At 52.3% G+C, this 18,185-nt stretch overlaps 1 protein-coding gene across 3 annotated transcripts; it reads right to left on the bottom strand.

The window, feature by feature from the left end:
- Positions 1-327: 327 nt before the first annotated feature.
- On the bottom strand, positions 328-18,124 carry COG8 (component of oligomeric golgi complex 8). Of its 3 annotated transcripts, none has more exons than XM_075576485.1 (5): positions 17,759-18,124; positions 14,786-14,993; positions 13,018-13,851; positions 11,170-11,338; positions 328-1,062 (listed from the first exon to the last, which is right to left on the bottom strand). In XM_075576485.1, exons 1-5 carry the CDS (start codon positions 18,085-18,087, stop codon positions 905-907), a joined length of 1,698 nt encoding a protein of 565 aa, XP_075432600.1. In that variant the 5' UTR covers positions 18,088-18,124; the 3' UTR covers positions 328-904. The 3 variants fall into 3 exon arrangements, with proteins under 3 accessions (XP_075432600.1, XP_075432599.1, XP_075432598.1); XM_075576483.1 differs by lacking the exon at positions 328-1,062 and adding an exon at positions 4,185-6,397 and having other exon boundaries at positions 17,759-18,123; XM_075576484.1 differs by lacking the exons at positions 11,170-11,338; positions 13,018-13,851; positions 14,786-14,993; positions 17,759-18,124 and adding exons at positions 1,781-2,359; positions 4,039-5,964.
- Between the last annotated feature and the right edge of the window lie 61 nt (positions 18,125-18,185).

Genomic DNA, 18,185 nt, shown 5'->3' with positions numbered 1-18,185 from the left:
AGGTCAGATCCAATGTCCAGCTCCTGGAGACGTGGTAGATAAGCACCTCATAGGTTGTGCTACCCTTTTAATTCCTTCTCTGATGTACCAACACCACAGTGCAAAATATTCACCCGCCCGTGAAGGCAGGAGACCCCTTCACAGATGTGACATCGTGTGTCCCTCTCCCAGCGCTGTGTGCCACCAATCTGAGCTTTGTGTCACACCCACGAAGGAATCTCTCGCTTGCCCATCACAGGGTCGGTGCCTCCTAGCGTGAAAACGACACAAGTGAAGTGGCTTCTTCAGCTGGTTAAAGGGATTGATACAGAAACACAAAATCAGACAAAAGTACAAGTTTTTTTAATTTTTATTAATTGTTTACATTTCTAACATTTTTATGGTCAACAAAATCTGTGGGGTTTTGTACAAGCTGCATGTAATGTCTTCTGCTGATCAGACTGTCAGTCCTCAGAACTAGAGGTGGCTTTGTGTCCATTCTGTGTGTAGGAATTCTGATCCATCAGTCCGGTCCCCTGAAGTAACTGGGACCCCCGCATTATTAACATGATACTAATAAGTAAAACTTACTTTATGAGCGATGAAATCTTTCTAAGGAGCGGATTACCCCGAGAAGAACCTACAGGGTTAATCACACCATCATGCAGGCTCAGAATCGCGCTCGCCTCCTGCGTATAGTGTAGGTGAGGGGTCTCAAACTCAGTCCTCAGGGGCCACCAACAGGCCAGGTTTTATGGACCTGGCTGCGCTGAAGCAGGGATATCCATAAAAGCTGGCCTGTTGCTAGCCCTGAAGACTGAGTTGGAGACCCCTGGTGTTGGTTGTTACAAAGGAACGGTGTGCTGCCCGCAGGACATTAACCCTTTCCTATAGGACAGAGCCGGATGTGCAGACACCGGCCGCTTCAGTCGTTCACCTCCATCCAGTTGACGTTGACGAAGGTTCGAGGATCCATCCTATCGATGTACAGAACCCCGTGCAGGTGGTCCATCTCATGCTGGAGGATTCGGGCGGCCCAGCCCTGCGCCTGCCAGCAACATGGCTCTCCCTGTGCGTTCAGACCTAACGGGTTAACAAGAGACACAGATTCAGGGAGGGGGAGACAGCGAGTAGGACAGGGGAACTGATATACCTGTCCCCTTGCATGAGTAACTTAGAGAGACGAGGTAACAGCTTTAATGCAGAGTATATTCTGACACTGTTACATTGATAGATAGATAGATAGATAGATAATCACTGTATACGGAGACAGACAGACAGATTCTTACATATAACAGTGTATACGCACACATGGAAGCTGTATACAGTACAACACGGGTACACACAGACAGTAACATAATTATGCATGGTCAGTGTACAGATTGAACAGCTAGGGGAATTCATCACAAAACTACCCTAAAACTGAGCATTTTCTCCCCAGAACGCTGTATAACAGATTACCTTATTCTGCATTTGTTTTTGAAGGCCCGAAGCCTGCAGTAAAGTGTTCACATGGCAGCCCCTGCTTTTTATTCTCACTTGCTCCACCTAGCAGCACAGAGATGTTTTCCATGCAGAGTTCAAAGAGACTTATCAGATAAGCGATCTTATCCTCAGCTTGTCTGATGAGACTTCACCTTATTTTCTGTAAAACGCTCTGCTCCAATTTGAGGTTGTGGGGATTCACGTGTCGCTCTTCCAACCTGCGTATTAGATCCTAAGCTCTTCGGCTCAGGGATCCCCCGTTTACCTTTGTGTTATCTCTTGATTTACCACACGTCTCTGTGCTGTATACACTCACCCGATATCTCCACGGCGCGGTACCGCGGCACCACGGCAGAGAACCCCTGGACACTGCTGCAACCCTCTGGGAAGCTGACGGTTCTAGAGTCCAAGACCCGCATCTCGGGGTTGATGAAGACCTGGAGTGGGAAGGGGGTCATCTCACGAGCCGCACGCACCTCAGGGGGCACTGCCTGGCACAGCTGCTCCGGGAGCTCCACGGCCAGGATGCACAGAGGCACCCCCAGCTGCGGAGCACTGAGCCCCACGCAGCCACCCGCCCGCAGGACACGCACCATTCGCTCCAGTACGGCCGCAGTGTCTGGGTGCGAGACCTGATCCGGGGTGAGGCGGGCGGCCTGGCATCGCAGCACGGGGTCTCCTGTCTGGGTCACACGCTGGTACGGAGGGGACGGTGAGCCCAGCACTCGCCTCTGCAGGTACCGCCAGTAACTGCGTGTTTTCCCTCCCGTCCAGGAGGAGAGGCGGTGGGAGCATGAGAGGGGGGTACAAAGGACCCCTGCATGCCAGCAGCGGGACAGCAGGAGGCTCAGTGCCCGGCCTACTCTGGGCACCGACATCGGAGAGCTGACCGGACCTACGGAGAGGAGATGCACCATTAACTCTTTCATTGCCAGAAGTCTGCGATACATTAACCCGAAGAGCCACCAAATTAATAAAGGGGATGTATAATCTCATATATGAGGAGAGGCTAAACTAGATGTGTTTAAAGAGGCATCTAAGGGGATATGATAACTATATATCAGATATATTCTGGGACAATTCAAGGAGCTTTCAAAAGAACTATTTATCCCAAGGACAGTACAAAGGACCCAGGGGCCATCCCTTAAGGTTGGGGGAAAGGAGATTTCGCCAGCAACAAAGGAAAGGGTTCTTTACAGTAAGGGCAGTTACAGTGTGGAATTCATTACCCATGGAGACTGTGATGGCAGATACAATAGATATCTTAAAATAAAAAAAAAGGTTGGACATCTTTTTAGAAAGGAAAGGTATACAGGGATACACCAAATAAGTAAATACGGGAAGGATGTTGATCCCGGGAGTAATCTGATTATCAATATTTGGCGTCAGGAAGGAATTTATTTTTCCCCTTATGAGATATCATTGGATAATGTTTTTGTTTGCCTTCCTCTGGGTCAATCTACTATACTGTGAGTACAAATATAGGATAAAGTATCTGTCGTCTAAATTTAGCATAGGTTGAACTTGATGGACGTATGTCTTTTTTCAACCTCATCTACTATGTAACTATGTAACCCCTTCACTGCAGGACATCTCTCTGTTAACCACAATCACAGATAGGTGCCTGTAGTGGTCGCACCGATTTAATACAAATAGTGGTAAAGTACCAGACATTCCTAATGTATTTAATGGTGGGGGGTGGGGGGGGCAGCTGTATACCCAGCAGAGCAAGATAGATAAAGGATTTAATCAGTCTAATCCTTCCATACTCTGATACGCCGCCGGCCGAACCCTAACCAGCACCGTCTGCTAATCTGGGAGGAAATCATTGCCAGATAAAGCAGGGAGAGGGGAATGGACACGTTGTTATTTCATATTATAGGGATGGATACAATATTTATGCTTAGAAAGTAGAGAATATTCCTAAAAGAAATACATTTCCCTTTAAACAGAAAGAGGAACTATACGTTTCAGTAAAAAGCAGCGTTACTGTGTACTCCCCTAAGGCTGCGCTTATAGTGCCGGTGACAGTGACGCTGCATCAAAACAAATGCTTTGCTGCCGTCGCGTGTGCTTATAGTAAGCGCGACGCAACGGAGTGACGGCTTGGTCGCGATCATCTCTATTTGATTTTTCCAGCGACCGCAGCTTGACGTCACCGTCGCCGACACTATAAGCGAAGCCTAATAACATCACACAGCGACCACTGCATTTAACCCTTTACTGCCAGAGACCTGCACAGTATTACTTTCATCCAAGCCTCTCTGGCATTACTGTTAACCCCTTTAATGCCAGGAATAGTTTAATCAACCCTTTCCCTGCCAGGGAATCAGAGCGTTGCTAATATAACCCTTTCACTGCCATGGAGAAGCACATATTCTGTTAACCCTTAATCTGTCATAGATAGGTATATGACGTCCCCTTCGCTGCTCTCTTAAGTGGGAGCCCGAGTCCCTGCCCTATATGACCTTGAACATATTACTGTACCCCCCTGTGCACAGCGCCTGTTTAATCCCCTCTCCCCCGGGGCAGATTATGCCCCAAAAAAGTGAACCCGACCCAGGAATTACTCACCAGGAGCCGAGACTGCATGGGCTTTGACGCGTAGATAGTGCGTCATCACACAGTGAAGCATGCTGGGGGTTGTAGTTTCTATGTCCCAGCAGCGCCCCCGTGTGTCTGCTGGTTGTTAGTGCATGAAAGCAGCAGTCACACAGGTATCCTCATAGAACTTTATTAAATTATTATATTTACATCATTGTTCACATGGGGACCACCTGCCTGCTGGGACCAAGCAAAGTATTGTCTGGCCACGCTGTGCATGAAGCAACGCAGCACTACGGAGACAAAGGGGTTAAAAAAAAAAGTGATTCCCCAGACCAAACTCAAATCAGAGAAAAGCAGACAGAAAACGGACATAACCAGAGACAAAGCCAGCACCCCTGGGAGCAGGGGACATACAGAGAGACAGTTACACGCATGGGAATACACACAAAGACAGCGACACATACAGACACACGCATGGACACAGGCATTCAGTACTGGGCAGCTCAGTAACTCACTGCTCTGCATATTACACACGCCACATATTGTGCACAGTCCATAAAAAGTGCAACTTTTAGTACAACTCCGATACCATTTTCATGTCATTAACCCTCAAAAGCCCCACCAGAAATCTCCTTTGATCCCTGGATATTTCCACCCAGTCAGGGTGTGTTGCACGGGTGACACACGCCTGTACAGGAATGGGATGGTGGCTCTGTATAAAAAGGAAACGTCACACTCCTTGTCCTCGGTGTGAGTCTCAGACACAAGACAAGGAGACGGGAAGACGGATTGGGTGATTTTCTGCGAAGTCTGTGAGATTCATTTACGGTCGGTAATGAGACCCCAAAAACTGGATTTGACCCCTCAAAAAAAGGTCAAATGTATGAGACAGATCTTACGGAGGAGCGGGTCTGGGGGGGGAGAGAGGAGCAGGATGTGGGGGGAGGAAGAACAAGTTGGGGGAGTGAAAGAAAAATACGTGGGGGGGGGGAAAGAAAAAGAGCAGGACGTAGGGGGGGACGGGATGTGGGGTGGAGAGGTGCAAGACGTGGGGGGCGAGAGGTGCAAGACGTGGGGGGGAGAGGTACGAGACGTGGGGGGGAGGGGAGAGGTGCGAGAGGTTGGGGGGAAGGGGAGAGGTGCGAGACAGGGTGAAGGGGGGGTTGGGGGAAGAGAAAGGAGTGTAACGTGGGGAAGGAGTGGGCTGAAATATTTGCAGCCGCTCCACGTGTACACAATCCAGGAGCACTCACTCGTGCAAGGTCATGCCGAGATCCACAGGAGATAACCCCGGCACATTCTCATGGATCTTTAGATCACAGTGTTCATTACAATCAACATTTCTCACAAACACGATCCTTAATCAACAATCCTGTGAAGGTGGCAGGAGGTTGATTCTAATAAACATTGTTTTACTTCAGAGCAGTAATCCAGCTTTCCTTAGTTATAGGATTGAAGCTGGGGGTCTCTGGAGCTGGACCTCGTCTATTTCAGCTCTGGGGACCCCCTGCATCCCAAAATATTTACCTTGGGAGGGGGGCCGGTAGCAGCTCCGGCTGGGCGGGGCTATAGGAATGGCAGCTTAAATGTCCCACAGGCCAATAGGAATCCATGATGTCATCCCTTGCAGCTTCCGATTGGCCCGCGTGACCATAGCCTTTAAACCAGCAACCCCGCTACCAGCACCCCCAAAGAGATAAGTATCTCGGGAGCGGCAGGTCCCCGGTGCTGAAATTAATGGGGCTCAGCTCCACAGGCCCCCAACTATATATCAAAAACATTTATATAAAAAAAACAAATTAAAAAACACGTTTTGCTCTTTTACGGCCCATGGGAGTTCTGACCATATCTCGTGGGGTTAATTTGTCTCTCCTTATGCCAGCGGGGGTCTCTCAGACACAGAGCCGTGCTGCACACTGACTGTCAAGTCTCTCTCCTGCTGTCTCTCCGTGACGTCAGTGTGTCGGAAGGGTCTCCGGCACAGATCTGTCCTGCACACCGACTGCCGACTCTCTCTCGTGCTGTCTCTCCGTGGCCTCGCCGTCTCGATGTGGGGGTCTCTCGGACACAGACCCGTCCTGCGCACCGACTGCCGAGTCTCTCTCCGTGCTCTCGGCGTGTCGATGCGGGGGTCTCTCGGACACCGAGCCGTTCTGCACACTGACTGCCGAGTCCCTCTCCTGCTGTCTCTCTGCACTCTCAGCATGCCAATGTGGGGGTCTCTCTGACACAGAGCCGTCTTGCACAGTGACTGCCGAGTCTCTCTCCTGGGTGCTCAGCAGCACAGGTTCCTTCTGCGGTAATATCCCCTCCAGGGCCTCCTGCAGCACGGTCACATCGATGGAGCCCAGGCTGCCGTAACGGGACAGCTGTGTGGCGGTGACCCCTGAGGGGACCAAGGGACAAGTAATGAGCAGGGGACAGTGAGAGACTTGATATAAACACGCATAACAGAAGGGAGGAGACAGGACTGATATGTGTGGTTCATTGAAGTGCTGGTTGGTTAAAGTGTGTGCAATTAGAACCAGAAGCAGTTTGAACAAGGATGCGGTTAAACAAGGTATAGTTATTGAAGTACAGTTACTGTTAGTACTTCTAAACTTCATAGTTGCTAGAATGAGCAGGATTGAAAATGCCACTCAATGCACATCTTGCCACATGTATGTGCACTTGGAGCAGCTGTTCCAAGGAGCATACCGCTGTGAAGTGTGAGCGGGTGGTCTCTTTAGAGTCAGAGATTGCTGATCTTAAGAGGCAACTTGCAATATTGATGGACATTGGCAATCTTGAAAGGGAATTAGAGCTCACTGAGCAGGCCCTTGCTTCGACTAGTGGTGCAGATGGTGGCGCTGTTAGTGAGGAGCAGGTAGGTAGCTTGGTTGCTGTTAGTGAGGAGCAGGTAGGTAGCTGGGTGACAGAAGGGGAAGCAGGGGCAATAGGGAGAGGCAGGTCGTTTCTGAGCTGACACATCCCAATAGATTTGTCATGTTGAGTGAAGATATTGGGAATGTTGGGGCAGAAATGGCAAAGCTGGGGGAGACTAATTCCTCTAGCAGCCAGGGGAATAGTTCCTCCAGCACAGAAGGGACTCAGGATGCTCAGATACCAAGAAAGATTGTAGTGGTAGGGGACTCCATTATTAGGAAGGTAGATAGGGCAATCTGTTACCAGGACCGCATGAACCGAACAGTTTGTTGTCTCCCGGGTGCTCGGGTTCGGCACATTGCGGATCGGGTAGACAGATTGTTGGGGGGGGAGGGGGGGGGGCTGGGATTGACCCGGCGGTCTTGGTACACGTTGGCACCAATGACAAAGTTAGAGAAAGATGGAGGGTCCTAAAAAATGATTACAGGGATCTAGGCCAAAAGCTTAAGGCAAGGACCTCCAAGGTAGTATTTTCAGAAATACTACCAGTGCCATGCGCTACCGCAGGGAGACAGTCAGAGATCAGGGAGGTTAATGCATGGCTAAGAAAGTGGTGTAGAAAGGAGGGGTTTGGGTTTTTAGAGCACTGGGACTCCTTTTCTGAGAGGTGCCATCTATATTCTAGGGACGGATTGCACCTCAATGAAGAGGGATCTTCTGTTATAGGGGGGAGAATGCTAAAAAGGTTGGAGGAGATTTTAAACTAGGATGGAGGGGGGAGGGGAATGAAACAGATAATGAACTAAATGTAATAGAGGAGGATACAAGGTGGTATGGAGGTAGAATGGGGGCAAGTGCAAGTTTGACAAGCAGTGAGACACCCATAGTAAATACAGAGAATACTAGAAAACTTCTAAAGACTAAACAAAGTGGGCGCAGAAAGGAAGGAGCAGATAAGATAATAGTATAGGCTGAAAAAAAACTGAAATGCATGCTTGCTAATGCAAGAAGCCTGACAGATAAAATGGGGGAGCTTGAATTAATAGCTGCAAGGGAGCAGTATGATATCATAGGCATTACTGAAACATGGTGGGACGAAACTCATGACTGGACAGTTAATTTAGAGGGTTATTCTCTTTTTCAGAAGGATCGAACAAATAGAAGGGGAGGTGGAGTATGTTTATATGTTAAATCGGATCTAAAACCTATCAAAGGGATGATGTCTATGAAGGGAATGATGAAAATGTAGAGACTTTGTGGACAGAAATTAGCAGTGGAGGTAAAAGTAGAAAGAAAATGTTTGTGGGAATATGCTATAAACCACCAAATCTCTATGAGATTGAGGAAGCTAAAATACTTTTGCAAATGGAGAAGGCATCAAAACTGGGTCATGTTTGCATAATGGGGGATTTTAATTATCCAGATAGACTGGGACAATGAGATTAGCATTACAACAAAAGGGAACAGGTTTTTGGGGGTGCTTAAAGACAATTATATGACCCAAATTATTGAGAAACCAACCAGGAGAGGGGCAGTTCTGGATTTGGTCATATCAAACAATGTAGAAGTAATAACAAATATTCAAGTCCTGGAACATTTGGGTAACAGTGATCATAACATGGTCTCGTTTGAAATAAATTATCAAAAAACAGATTACTTGGGTTCAACAAAGACTTCAACTTTGGAAAGGCAGATTTTAATAAACTGAGGTCTAATCTAGTAGTAATACAATGGGATGATGTTTTTGCAGGGAAAAATGTAGAAGTTAAATGGGCAGTCTTTAAAACATTGTTAGAAAAGCACACTTATCAGTGTATACCCTTGGGTAATAAGTATAAAAGAAATAAGTCAAAACCAATGTGGCTAAATAAACAGGATGGGGAGGAAATGGACAAGAAGAGGAAGGCGTTTAGATTCTTTAAGTCAGAAGGGACAGAGACATCGTATCAGAATTATAAGGAATGTAACAAAAATTGCAAAAGGGCAATCAAATTAGCAAAAATGGATAATGAAAAAAGGATTGCAATAGAAAGTAAGGTCAACCCTAAAAAAATCTTTACGTACCTTAATAATAAAAAAAAGAGAAAAGAAAATATAGGACCCTTTCGGTGTGAGATGGGTAGGCAGATTATTATTGGAGATAAGGAAAAAGCTGAGGTATTAAACACTGTGTTTACCAGGGAAGAATCAAGTTCAATAGTAGTGCCACAGCAGGAAGCCACAACCTCCATATGAATGAACAATTGGTTAACTGAGGAAGAAGTTCATAAGCGACTTGAAAAAATTAAAGTTAATAAGGCACCTGGCCCCGATGGCATACATCCAAGAGTTCTCAAGGAGTTAAGCTTAGTAATAGCAAAACCATTATATTTAATATTCAAGGACTCCATTTCCACAGGCTCAGTACCACAAGATTGGCGTAAACCAGATGTGGTGCCTATATTTAAAAAGGGAGCTAGATCACAACCGGGGAATTACAGACCTGTAAGCCTGACTTCAATAGTAGGGAAACTACTTGAAGGTTTAATACGGGATAATATTCAGGAATACCTAATGGAAAATACAATTATTAGTAATAGTCAGCATGGATTTATGAAGGATAGATCTTGCCAAACTAACCTTATTTGTTTCTTTGGGGAGGTAAGTAGGAATCTAGACCAGGGTAATGCAGTTGATGTGGTCTACTTAGATTTTGCAAAGGCTTTTGTTACGGTTTCACACAAGAGGTTGGTGTACAAAATAAAGAAAGTTGGACTCCGTAATAATATATGCACCTGGATTGAAAACTGGTTAAAGGACAGACAACAGAGGGTTGTCATAAATGGAACTTTTTCAGGTTGGGCTAAAGTCGTGAGTGCAGTACCTCAGGGATCGGTACTGGGACCCCTGCTTTTAACTTGTTTATTAATGACCTTGAGGTTGGGATCGAGAGCAAAGTCTCCATCTTTGCTGATGATACTAAATTGTGTAAGGTAATAGAATCAGAGCAGGATGTCATTTCTTTTCAGAAGGACTTGGAGAGACTGGAAACGTGGGCAGGTAAATGGCAAATGAGGTTTAATACAGATAAATGTAAGGTTATGCATTTGGGATACAAGAATAAAAAGGCGACTTACAAATTAAATGGAGATATATTGGGGGAATCCTTGATGGAGAAGGATTTAGGAGTGCTTGTAGACAGCAGGCTTAGCAATAGTGCCCAATGTCATGCAGTAGCTGCAAAGGCAAACAAGATCTTATCTTGCATCAAACGGGCAATGGATGGAAGGGAAGTAAACATAATTATGCCCCTTTACAAAGCATTAGTAAGACCACACCTTGAATATAGAGTACAATTTTGGGCACCAATCCTAAGAAAAGACATTATGGAACTAGAGAGAGTGCAGAGAAAGGGGATGGACATTCTAACTTATGAGGAGAGGCTAGCTAAATTAGATTTATTTACATTAGAAAAGAGGCGTATAAGAGGGGATATGATAACTATACAAATATATTCGGGGACAGTACAGGGAGCTTTCAAAAGAACTATTCATCCCACGGGCAGTACAAAGGACTCGGGGCCATCCCTTAAGGTTGGAGGAAAGGAAATTTCACCAGCAACAAAGGAAAGGGTTCTTTACAGTAAGGGCAGTTAAAATGTGGAATTCATTACACATGGAGACTGTGATGGCAGATACAATAGATTTGTTCAAAAAAAGGTTGGACATCTTTTTAGATGGGAAAGGTATACAGGGATATACCAAATAAGTATACATGGGAAGGATGTTGATCCAGGGATTAGTCCGATTGCCAATTCTTGGAGTCAGGAAGGAATTAAAGTTTCCCCTTAATGGGGTTTTTTTGTTTGCCTTCCTCTGGATCAATAAGTATAGATATAGAATAAAGTATCTGTTGTCTAAATTTAGCACAGGTTGAACTTGATGGACGGAAGTCTTTTTTCAACCTCATCTACTATGTAACTATGTAACTTAACTATGGAGCAAGAACAGAGCAGCACGCACAGTGATCAAAGTATTTAACCTCTTCCCTGCCAGCAAGACTTGGAGCATAAGCAGGTAGGGGAATGCACACCTGGTCTGGCTGTTAATAAACAGGGTTAAAAGGCTGTGAGCCACTTATGAGAATGGCGGACACTGCGCTCAGCGCTACACGCAGTCAAATGTTCAGTCACAAATCACTCCCAATATCATGTTAGTTTCTGCTACTCTGTACTTCACACTAGATTCTCCCACACTGAAGACCAGCTTGCTTTGACTGCTCCCTGTACCCAGGGGATCTCTACAGAACTCGTACCGAGGAGCTGGGCTCTCTGCGCGGGCGGGAATAGGACCTGCAGGCAGCGGTTCAGATACGGGGTCAGATCCTCCAGGAACACAGTGCAGAACTGGACAAAGAGCTCACGCTCCGGGGCGCTGAACGCTGCATCCTCCGCACGGTGAAAGGACAGGATGGTTCTGACAATCTGAGAGTAGAGAGAGCGGTAGAAGCAGGAGACAGGTTTACATACACAGAGCATGGAACATCCATCAACATGTGTATACACACACACACACACACACACCTTCCCATGTGATCACACACACAATGCTTCCCATGTGATCACACACACACACTGCTTCCCATGTGAACACACACACACACTGCTTCCCATGTGAACACACACACGCACACACGCACACACACACACACACACACACACACACACACACACACACACACTGCTTCCCATGTGAACACACACACACACACACACTGCTTCCCATGTGAACACACACACACACTGCTTCCCATGTGAACACACACACACACACACACACACACTGCTTCCCATGTGAACACACACACACACACACACACACACACACACTGCTTCCCATGTGAACACACACACACACACACTGCTTCCCATGTGAACACACACACTGCTTCCCATGTGAACACACACACACACACACACTGCTTCCCATGTGAACACACACACACACACACACACTGCTTCCCATGTGAACACACACACACACACACACACTGCTTCCCATGTGAACACACACACACACACTGCTTCCCATGTGAACACACACACACACACACTGCTTCCCATGTGAACACACACACACACACACACACTGCTTCCCATGTGAACACACACACACACACACTGCTTCCCATGTGAGCACACACACACACACTGCTTCCCATGTGAACACACACACACACACACTGCTTCCCATGTGAACACACACACACACACACACTGTGCTTCCCATGTGATATCACACACACACACACACACACACACACACACACACACACACACTGCTTCCCATGTGATCACACACACTGCTTCCCATGTGATCACACACACACACTGCTTCCCATGTGAACACACACATACACACACACACACACACTGCTTCCCATGTGAACACACACACACTGCTTCCCATGTGAACACACACACACAGCTTCCCATGTGAACACACACACACACTGCTTCCCATGTGAACACACACACACACTGCTTCCCATGTGAACACACACACACACACACACACACACACACTGCTTCCCATGTGATATCTCACACACACACACACTGCTTCCCATGTGATATCTCACACACACACACACTGCTACCCATGTGATCACACACACACACACACACACACACACTGCTTCCCATGTGAACACACACACACACACACACACTGCTTCCCATGTGAACACACACACCTTCCCATGTGATGTGGGAATGTTATGGTTACCCCAAACACCCGAAATCCGCCAATTAACCTGGTGGAATGTGGAGCTGTTCATTCTAGTTCCCAACACTCCACTCAGAGCAGAAAAGTTACCCTGGAGTCTTGTTCTGCTCCCACGCGCCCTCCCCTCTCCCACGCGCCCTCCCCTCTCCCACGCGCCCTCCCCTCTCCCACGCGCCCTCCCCTCTCCCACGCGCCCTCCCCTCTCCCACGCGCCCTCCCCTCTCCCACGCGCCCTCCCCTCTCCCACGCGCCCTCCCCCCTCTAATACATACACCACCATCCTGTGTTCTAATGGTTTGTTGCGTGTATTTGGTTGGTGCTATGGAAGTAAAAACATACAACACAGGACAGGCCACGTGACCCCAGAGCAGTATACCTTCTCCAGCGCGTCCTGCAGGGTCGCGGTCACCTCCTGAGTCAGCGCCACGGGGCAGCAGAGACGCAAGTCGTTAAATGCTACCAGGATGTTGTTGAGGAAACAGGCGAGCGGGGGGAAGTCCAGGAGCACCATGGGGGGCTGCAGGGTCCCCGGCTGGGTGGGGGGCAGCGAGGCAGGGGGGATTGTGCCACCCAGGACTGCTGGGGGCGAGATCAACGTGTACATGTTCATCTCCTCCTGGAACCTCTCCAAGGCCTCGTGTGCCGCCCGGGCAAAAGTCTCAGCCGCCACGCGCTGGAAGATGGGCGCCAGCTGGCCGCGGAAGTCTGCGCCCACGCGGCTGAAGGAGAGTCCAAAATACATGCACTGGCCCAGGAGAGAATCCAGGCGGCCACCTACCCCTCTCTGGAGGTCGCTGTCCAGCACCTGCAGGAACTCGCTCACTTTCTGCAGCACCCAGCCATGGAATATGGCGCCTTCGCTCACGGGCAGTGCCCCCGCGGGTGGGGGCGGGAGCAGCAGAGGGTCCTCGTCTGAGAAGATGGCGCGGTACTGGGTGACAACGTCAAAGAGGTGCACGCGACAGCTCTCGATGGTTTTGGTGAGGTGGAAGTAGGGGTCGTCCTGGGGGATGGAGGTCTGCAGGGAGCGCAGCCAGGCGTCCCGGGCCTGCAGGAACTTGATGCGCAGCTCGGCCTCTGTGAACACGTCCATCCTGCGCAGGTAACCGATGACCCGCAGGCAGGCGGGGAGCTGGATGCTGCAGCGGAGCTGCTGGAGAAGCTGACTCAGCATGAGCTGTGCAGACTGGCGCACTTCGTTCACTATCCCCTGCAGAAAGCACAGAGGCGGGCAGGGGGTGTCAGAGGGAGGGGCAGGCAGGGGGCGTGAGAGGAGGCGGGCGTGAGAGAGGGGGCGCTGGCGGGGCGTGAGAGAGGGGGCGCTGGCGGGGCGTGAGAGAGGGGGCGCTGGCGGGGCGTGAGAGAGGGGGCGCTGGTGGGAAGTGAGAGAGGGGGCGCAGGCGGGGCGTGAGAGAGGGGGCGCAGGCGGGGCGTGTGAGAGGGGGCGCAGGCGGGGTGTGAGAGAGGGGGCGCAGGCGGGGCGTGAGAGAGGGGGCGCTGGCGGGGCGTGAGAGAGGGGGCGCTGGCGGGGCGTGAGAGAGGGGGCGCGAGAGAGGGGGCGCTGGCGGGGCGTGAGAGGGGGGCGCTGGCGGGGCGTGAGAGAGGGGGCGCAGGCGGGGCGTGAGAGAGGGGGCGCAGGCGGGGCGTGAGAGGGGGCGGGCGGGCGTGAGAGGGGACGGGCGGGCGTGAGAGAGGGGGCGGGCGGGGCGTGAGAGACGCCCAGCGCTCAAAAGAGACACCTAGCGCTGTGACAGCCTGCATAAGTGGTGTACAATACTATAAATATTATCAGTCCTGCTCAATGTAACATTTTTCTGCAGTTAAGTATAAAGCTATGAAATCCATATTATATATCATCTTTGGGGTGAGGCTTCTCTTGACAAGCTATTTAAACTTAGTCAGGTGTGATACAAGAGCTGAAGGATCTTCCTCCGTCACACCCAAACCGATCATTTCCTACTCATCTCAGACCCCACATTTACTAAACTGCTTTTATACCAAGTGCCACTGAATTCCTTTACTGGCTGCTTTCTGCAAGGAGGCTGTTCCCCGCATTCACCACCCCTTCAGTGAAGAGGGATTTTCTCCCATCTCTCCCTGCTCACACAGGCTGTGTCTTCTCCCGGTCAGTGACGGTGACACACCTGTATGACAGGGATGGACGAATGCTTCTTCTCCATGCGTTTCACGTACGCGGCCAGTTCCAGCGCCTCCTCGTAGTACCCGTTCCTCACGCATGTGTCCATTAGCTGCGGGATCTCCAGGATCTCCAGGATCTCGGTGTGGCGGTTCAGCGTCAGCGTGTTCATGCGCCGGCTCGAGCTGATCTCCTCAGCCTGTTTCACAAAGCCCCTGCAGAGAGGACAAACAGGTGACAGGTCCCCTTTAACTTGGGAGAACACTCAGCGGGTCGCGCTCCCTCCTGCTAGACCGACATCCCTTGATTCATCGCTACTATAAAAGATTTATGTTGGTGCAACCACCAAGAGGGGCCCGCATGGTGAAGTGGTTAATAGGGCCCGCATGGTGTAGTGGTTAATAGGGCCCGCATGGTGTAGTGGTTAATACGGTATTGGATTTTGATACAAAGGACCACTGGCTGTGTATAATTATGTAGCAATCAGGTATAGAGATAATATTTTTAATCTGATAACGCAGACAGTCCATGTGGGGTAGTGCAGGAGGGGGATTAGTTAGTGGTTAGTAGGGGGCAGGATGGTGGGGTTAGGGGGGGGTCAGGATAGTAGTGGGGGGGTCAGGATAGTGGTGGGGGGGAGGATAGTGGTGGGGGGGTCAGGATAGTGGTGGGGGGGTCAGGATAGTGGTGGGGGGGTCAGGATAGTGGTGGGGGGGTCAGGATAGTGGGGGGGGGTCAGGATAGTGGGGGGGGGGGTCAGGATAGTGGGGGGGGTCAGGATAGTGGGGGGGGTCAGGATAGTGGGGGGGGTCAGGATAGTGGGGGGGGGTCAGGATAGTGGGGGGGCGGTCAGGATAGTGGGGGGGCGGTCAGGATAGTGGGGAGCGGGCAGGATAGTGGGGGGGGGAGGTCAGGATAGTGGGGGGGGCGGTCAGGATAGTGGGGGGGGGCGGTCAGGATAGCGGTGGGGCGGTCAGGATAGCGGGGGCGGTCAGGATAGCGGGGGGAGGGTCAGGATAGCGGGGGGAGGGTCAGGATAGCGGGGGGAGGGTCAGGATAGCGGGGGGAGGGTCAGGATAGCGGGGGGAGGGTCAGGATAGCGGGGGGAGGGTCAGGATAGCGGGGGGAGGGTCAGGATAGCGGGGGTTGGGGAGGGTCAGGATAGCGGGGGGGGTCAGGATAGCGAGGGGGTCAGGAAAGCGAGGGGGGTCAGGAAAGCGAGGGGGGGTCAGGATAGCGGGGGGGGGTCAGGATAGCGGGGGGGGTCAGGATAGCGGGGGGGTCATGTTAGGGGGGGGTCAGGTTAGTGGGGGGGGTCAGGTTAGTGGGGGGGGGTCAGGTTAGTGGGGGGGTTCAGGTTAATGGGGGGGGGGTCAGGTTAATGGGGGGGTCAGGTTAGTGGGGGGGGTCAGGTTAGTGGGGGGGGTCAGTGCGGTGTCAGGTTGGGGGGGGCAGTGCGGTGTCAGGTTGGGGGGGGGGCAGTGCGGTGTCAGGTTGGGGGGGGGGGCAGTGCGGTGTCAGGTTGGGGGGGGCAGTGCGGTGTCAGGTTGGGGGGGGCAGTGCGGTGTCAGGTTGGGGGGGGCAGTGCGGTGTCAGGTTGGGGGGGGCAATGCGGTGTCAGGTTGGGGGGGCAGTGCGGTGTCAGGTTGGGGGGGGCAGTGCGGTGTCAGGTTGGGGGGGGCAGTGCGGTGTCAGGTTGGGGGGGGCAGTGCGGTGTCAGGTTGGGGGGGGCAGTGCGGTGTCAGGTTGGGGGGGGCAGTGCGGTGTCAGGTTGGGGGGGGCAGTGCGGTGTCAGGTTGGGGGGGGCAGTGCGGTGTCAGGTTGGGGGGGGCAGTGCGGTGTCAGGTTGGGGGGGGCAGTGCGGTGTCAGGTTGGGGGGGGCAGTGCGGTGTCAGGTTGGGGGGGGCAGTGCGGTGTCAGGTTGGGGGGGGCAGTGCGGTGTCAGGTTGGGGGGGGCAGTGCGGTGTCAGGTTGGGGGGGGCAGTGCGGTGTCAGGTTGGGGGGGGCAGTGCGGTGTCAGGTTGGGGGGGGCAGTGCGGTGTCAGGTTGGGGGGGGCAGTGCGGTGTCAGGTTGGGGGGGGGGCAGTGCGGTGTCAGGTTGGGGGGGGCAGTGCGGTGTCAGGTTGGGGGGGGCAGTGCGGTGTCAGGTTGGGGGGGGCAGTGCGGTGTCAGGTTGGGGGGGGCAGTGCGGTGTCAGGTTGGGGGGGGGCAGTGCGGTGTCAGGTTGGGGGGGGCAGTGCGGTGTCAGGTTGGGGGGGGCAGTGCGGTGTCAGGTTGGGGGGGGCAGTGCGGTGTCAGGTTGGGGGGGGCAGTGCGGTGTCAGGTTGGGGGGGGCAGTGCGGTGTCAGGTTGGGGGGGGGGCAGTGCGGTGTCAGGTTGGGGGGGGGCAGTGCGGTGTCAGGTTGGGGGGGGGCAGTGCGGTGTCAGGTTGGGGGGGGCAGTGCGGTGTCAGGTTGGGGGGGGCAGTGCGGTGTCAGGTTGGGGGGGCAGTGCGGTGTCAGGTTGGGGGGGCAGTGCGGTGTCAGGTTGGGGGGCAGTGCGGGGTCAGGTTGGGGGGGGCAGTGCAGGGTCAGGTTGGGGGGGGGCAGTGCAGTGTCAGGTTGGGGGGCAGTGCGGGGTCAGGTTGGGGGGGGCAGTGCAGGGTCAGGTTGGGGGGGGGCAGTGCGGGGTCAGTGCGGGGTCAGGTTAGGGGGGGCAGTCCGGGGTCAGGTTAGGAGGGGACAGTGCGGGGTCGTTAGGAGGGGGCAGTGCGGGGTCAGGTTAGGGGGGGGGCAGTGCGGGGTCAGGTTAGAGGGGGCAGTGCGGGGTCAGGTTAGAGGGGGCAGTGCGGGGTCAGGTTAGGGGGGCAGTGTGGGATCAGGTTAGGGGGGGGCAGTGTGGGATCAGGTTAGGGGGGGCAGTGTGGGATCAGGTTAGGGGGGGGGCAGTGTGGGATCAGGTTAGGGGGGGCAGTGCGGGGTCAGGAGGTGACAGCACGGACCTGCAGCTCTCCTGGAAGCCAGGCAGCTTATGCAGGAGCTGGGCCACGCTGCCCTCCACCTGCCCGAAGTCCCGGTAGATCTGCTCGGTGCACTCGGCCGTACGGATGAAGGTCTTGTAGTTGCTGAAGGCCAGGTCCCGGGTCTGCTGCAGTATGTGCCCCCGCTCTTCCCTCAGGCGCTCGGGCTCCCGCCGCAGCTTCTCCACCCCGCACGCGCTCAGCTCCAGCAAGTAGGCCGCAAAGTCCGGGTTCTCCCGCCAGTTCTCCGGGAAACTTTCCCGGAAAACCGAGGCTAGGACACTCTCATCTTCCACGTCCACCGCCGCCATCTTGGGAGAGGCAAGGGGAGCGGGCCGTCAACAAAACTTTATCAACACCGGAAGCAGCGCGCCGCCAAGCTGGATGAAGCAGAGCGGCATCAAGCACG

This window comes from Ascaphus truei, chromosome 19, assembly GCF_040206685.1.
Source record: "Ascaphus truei isolate aAscTru1 chromosome 19, aAscTru1.hap1, whole genome shotgun sequence".
Classification (NCBI taxonomy): domain Eukaryota; kingdom Metazoa; phylum Chordata; class Amphibia; order Anura; family Ascaphidae; genus Ascaphus; species Ascaphus truei.
Note: the sequence above shows the minus strand (reverse complement) of the source record. Positions and strands in the feature narration are given on the sequence as shown.

Bases quoted from the DNA above. Each gene is read 5' to 3' on its own strand.
- COG8 (XM_075576483.1), bottom strand. From the start codon at position 18,087: ATGGCGGCGGTGGACGTGGAAGATGAGAGTGTCCTAGCCTCGGTTTTC. The intron at 13,852-14,785 runs GTGTGTCACCGT...TGCTTTCTGCAG, and splicing joins CGTCCATCCCTGTCATACAG to GGGATAGTGAACGAAGTGCG. The intron at 11,339-13,017 runs GTATACTGCTCT...CTCTACTCTCAG, and splicing joins TGCAGGACGCGCTGGAGAAG to ATTGTCAGAACCATCCTGTC.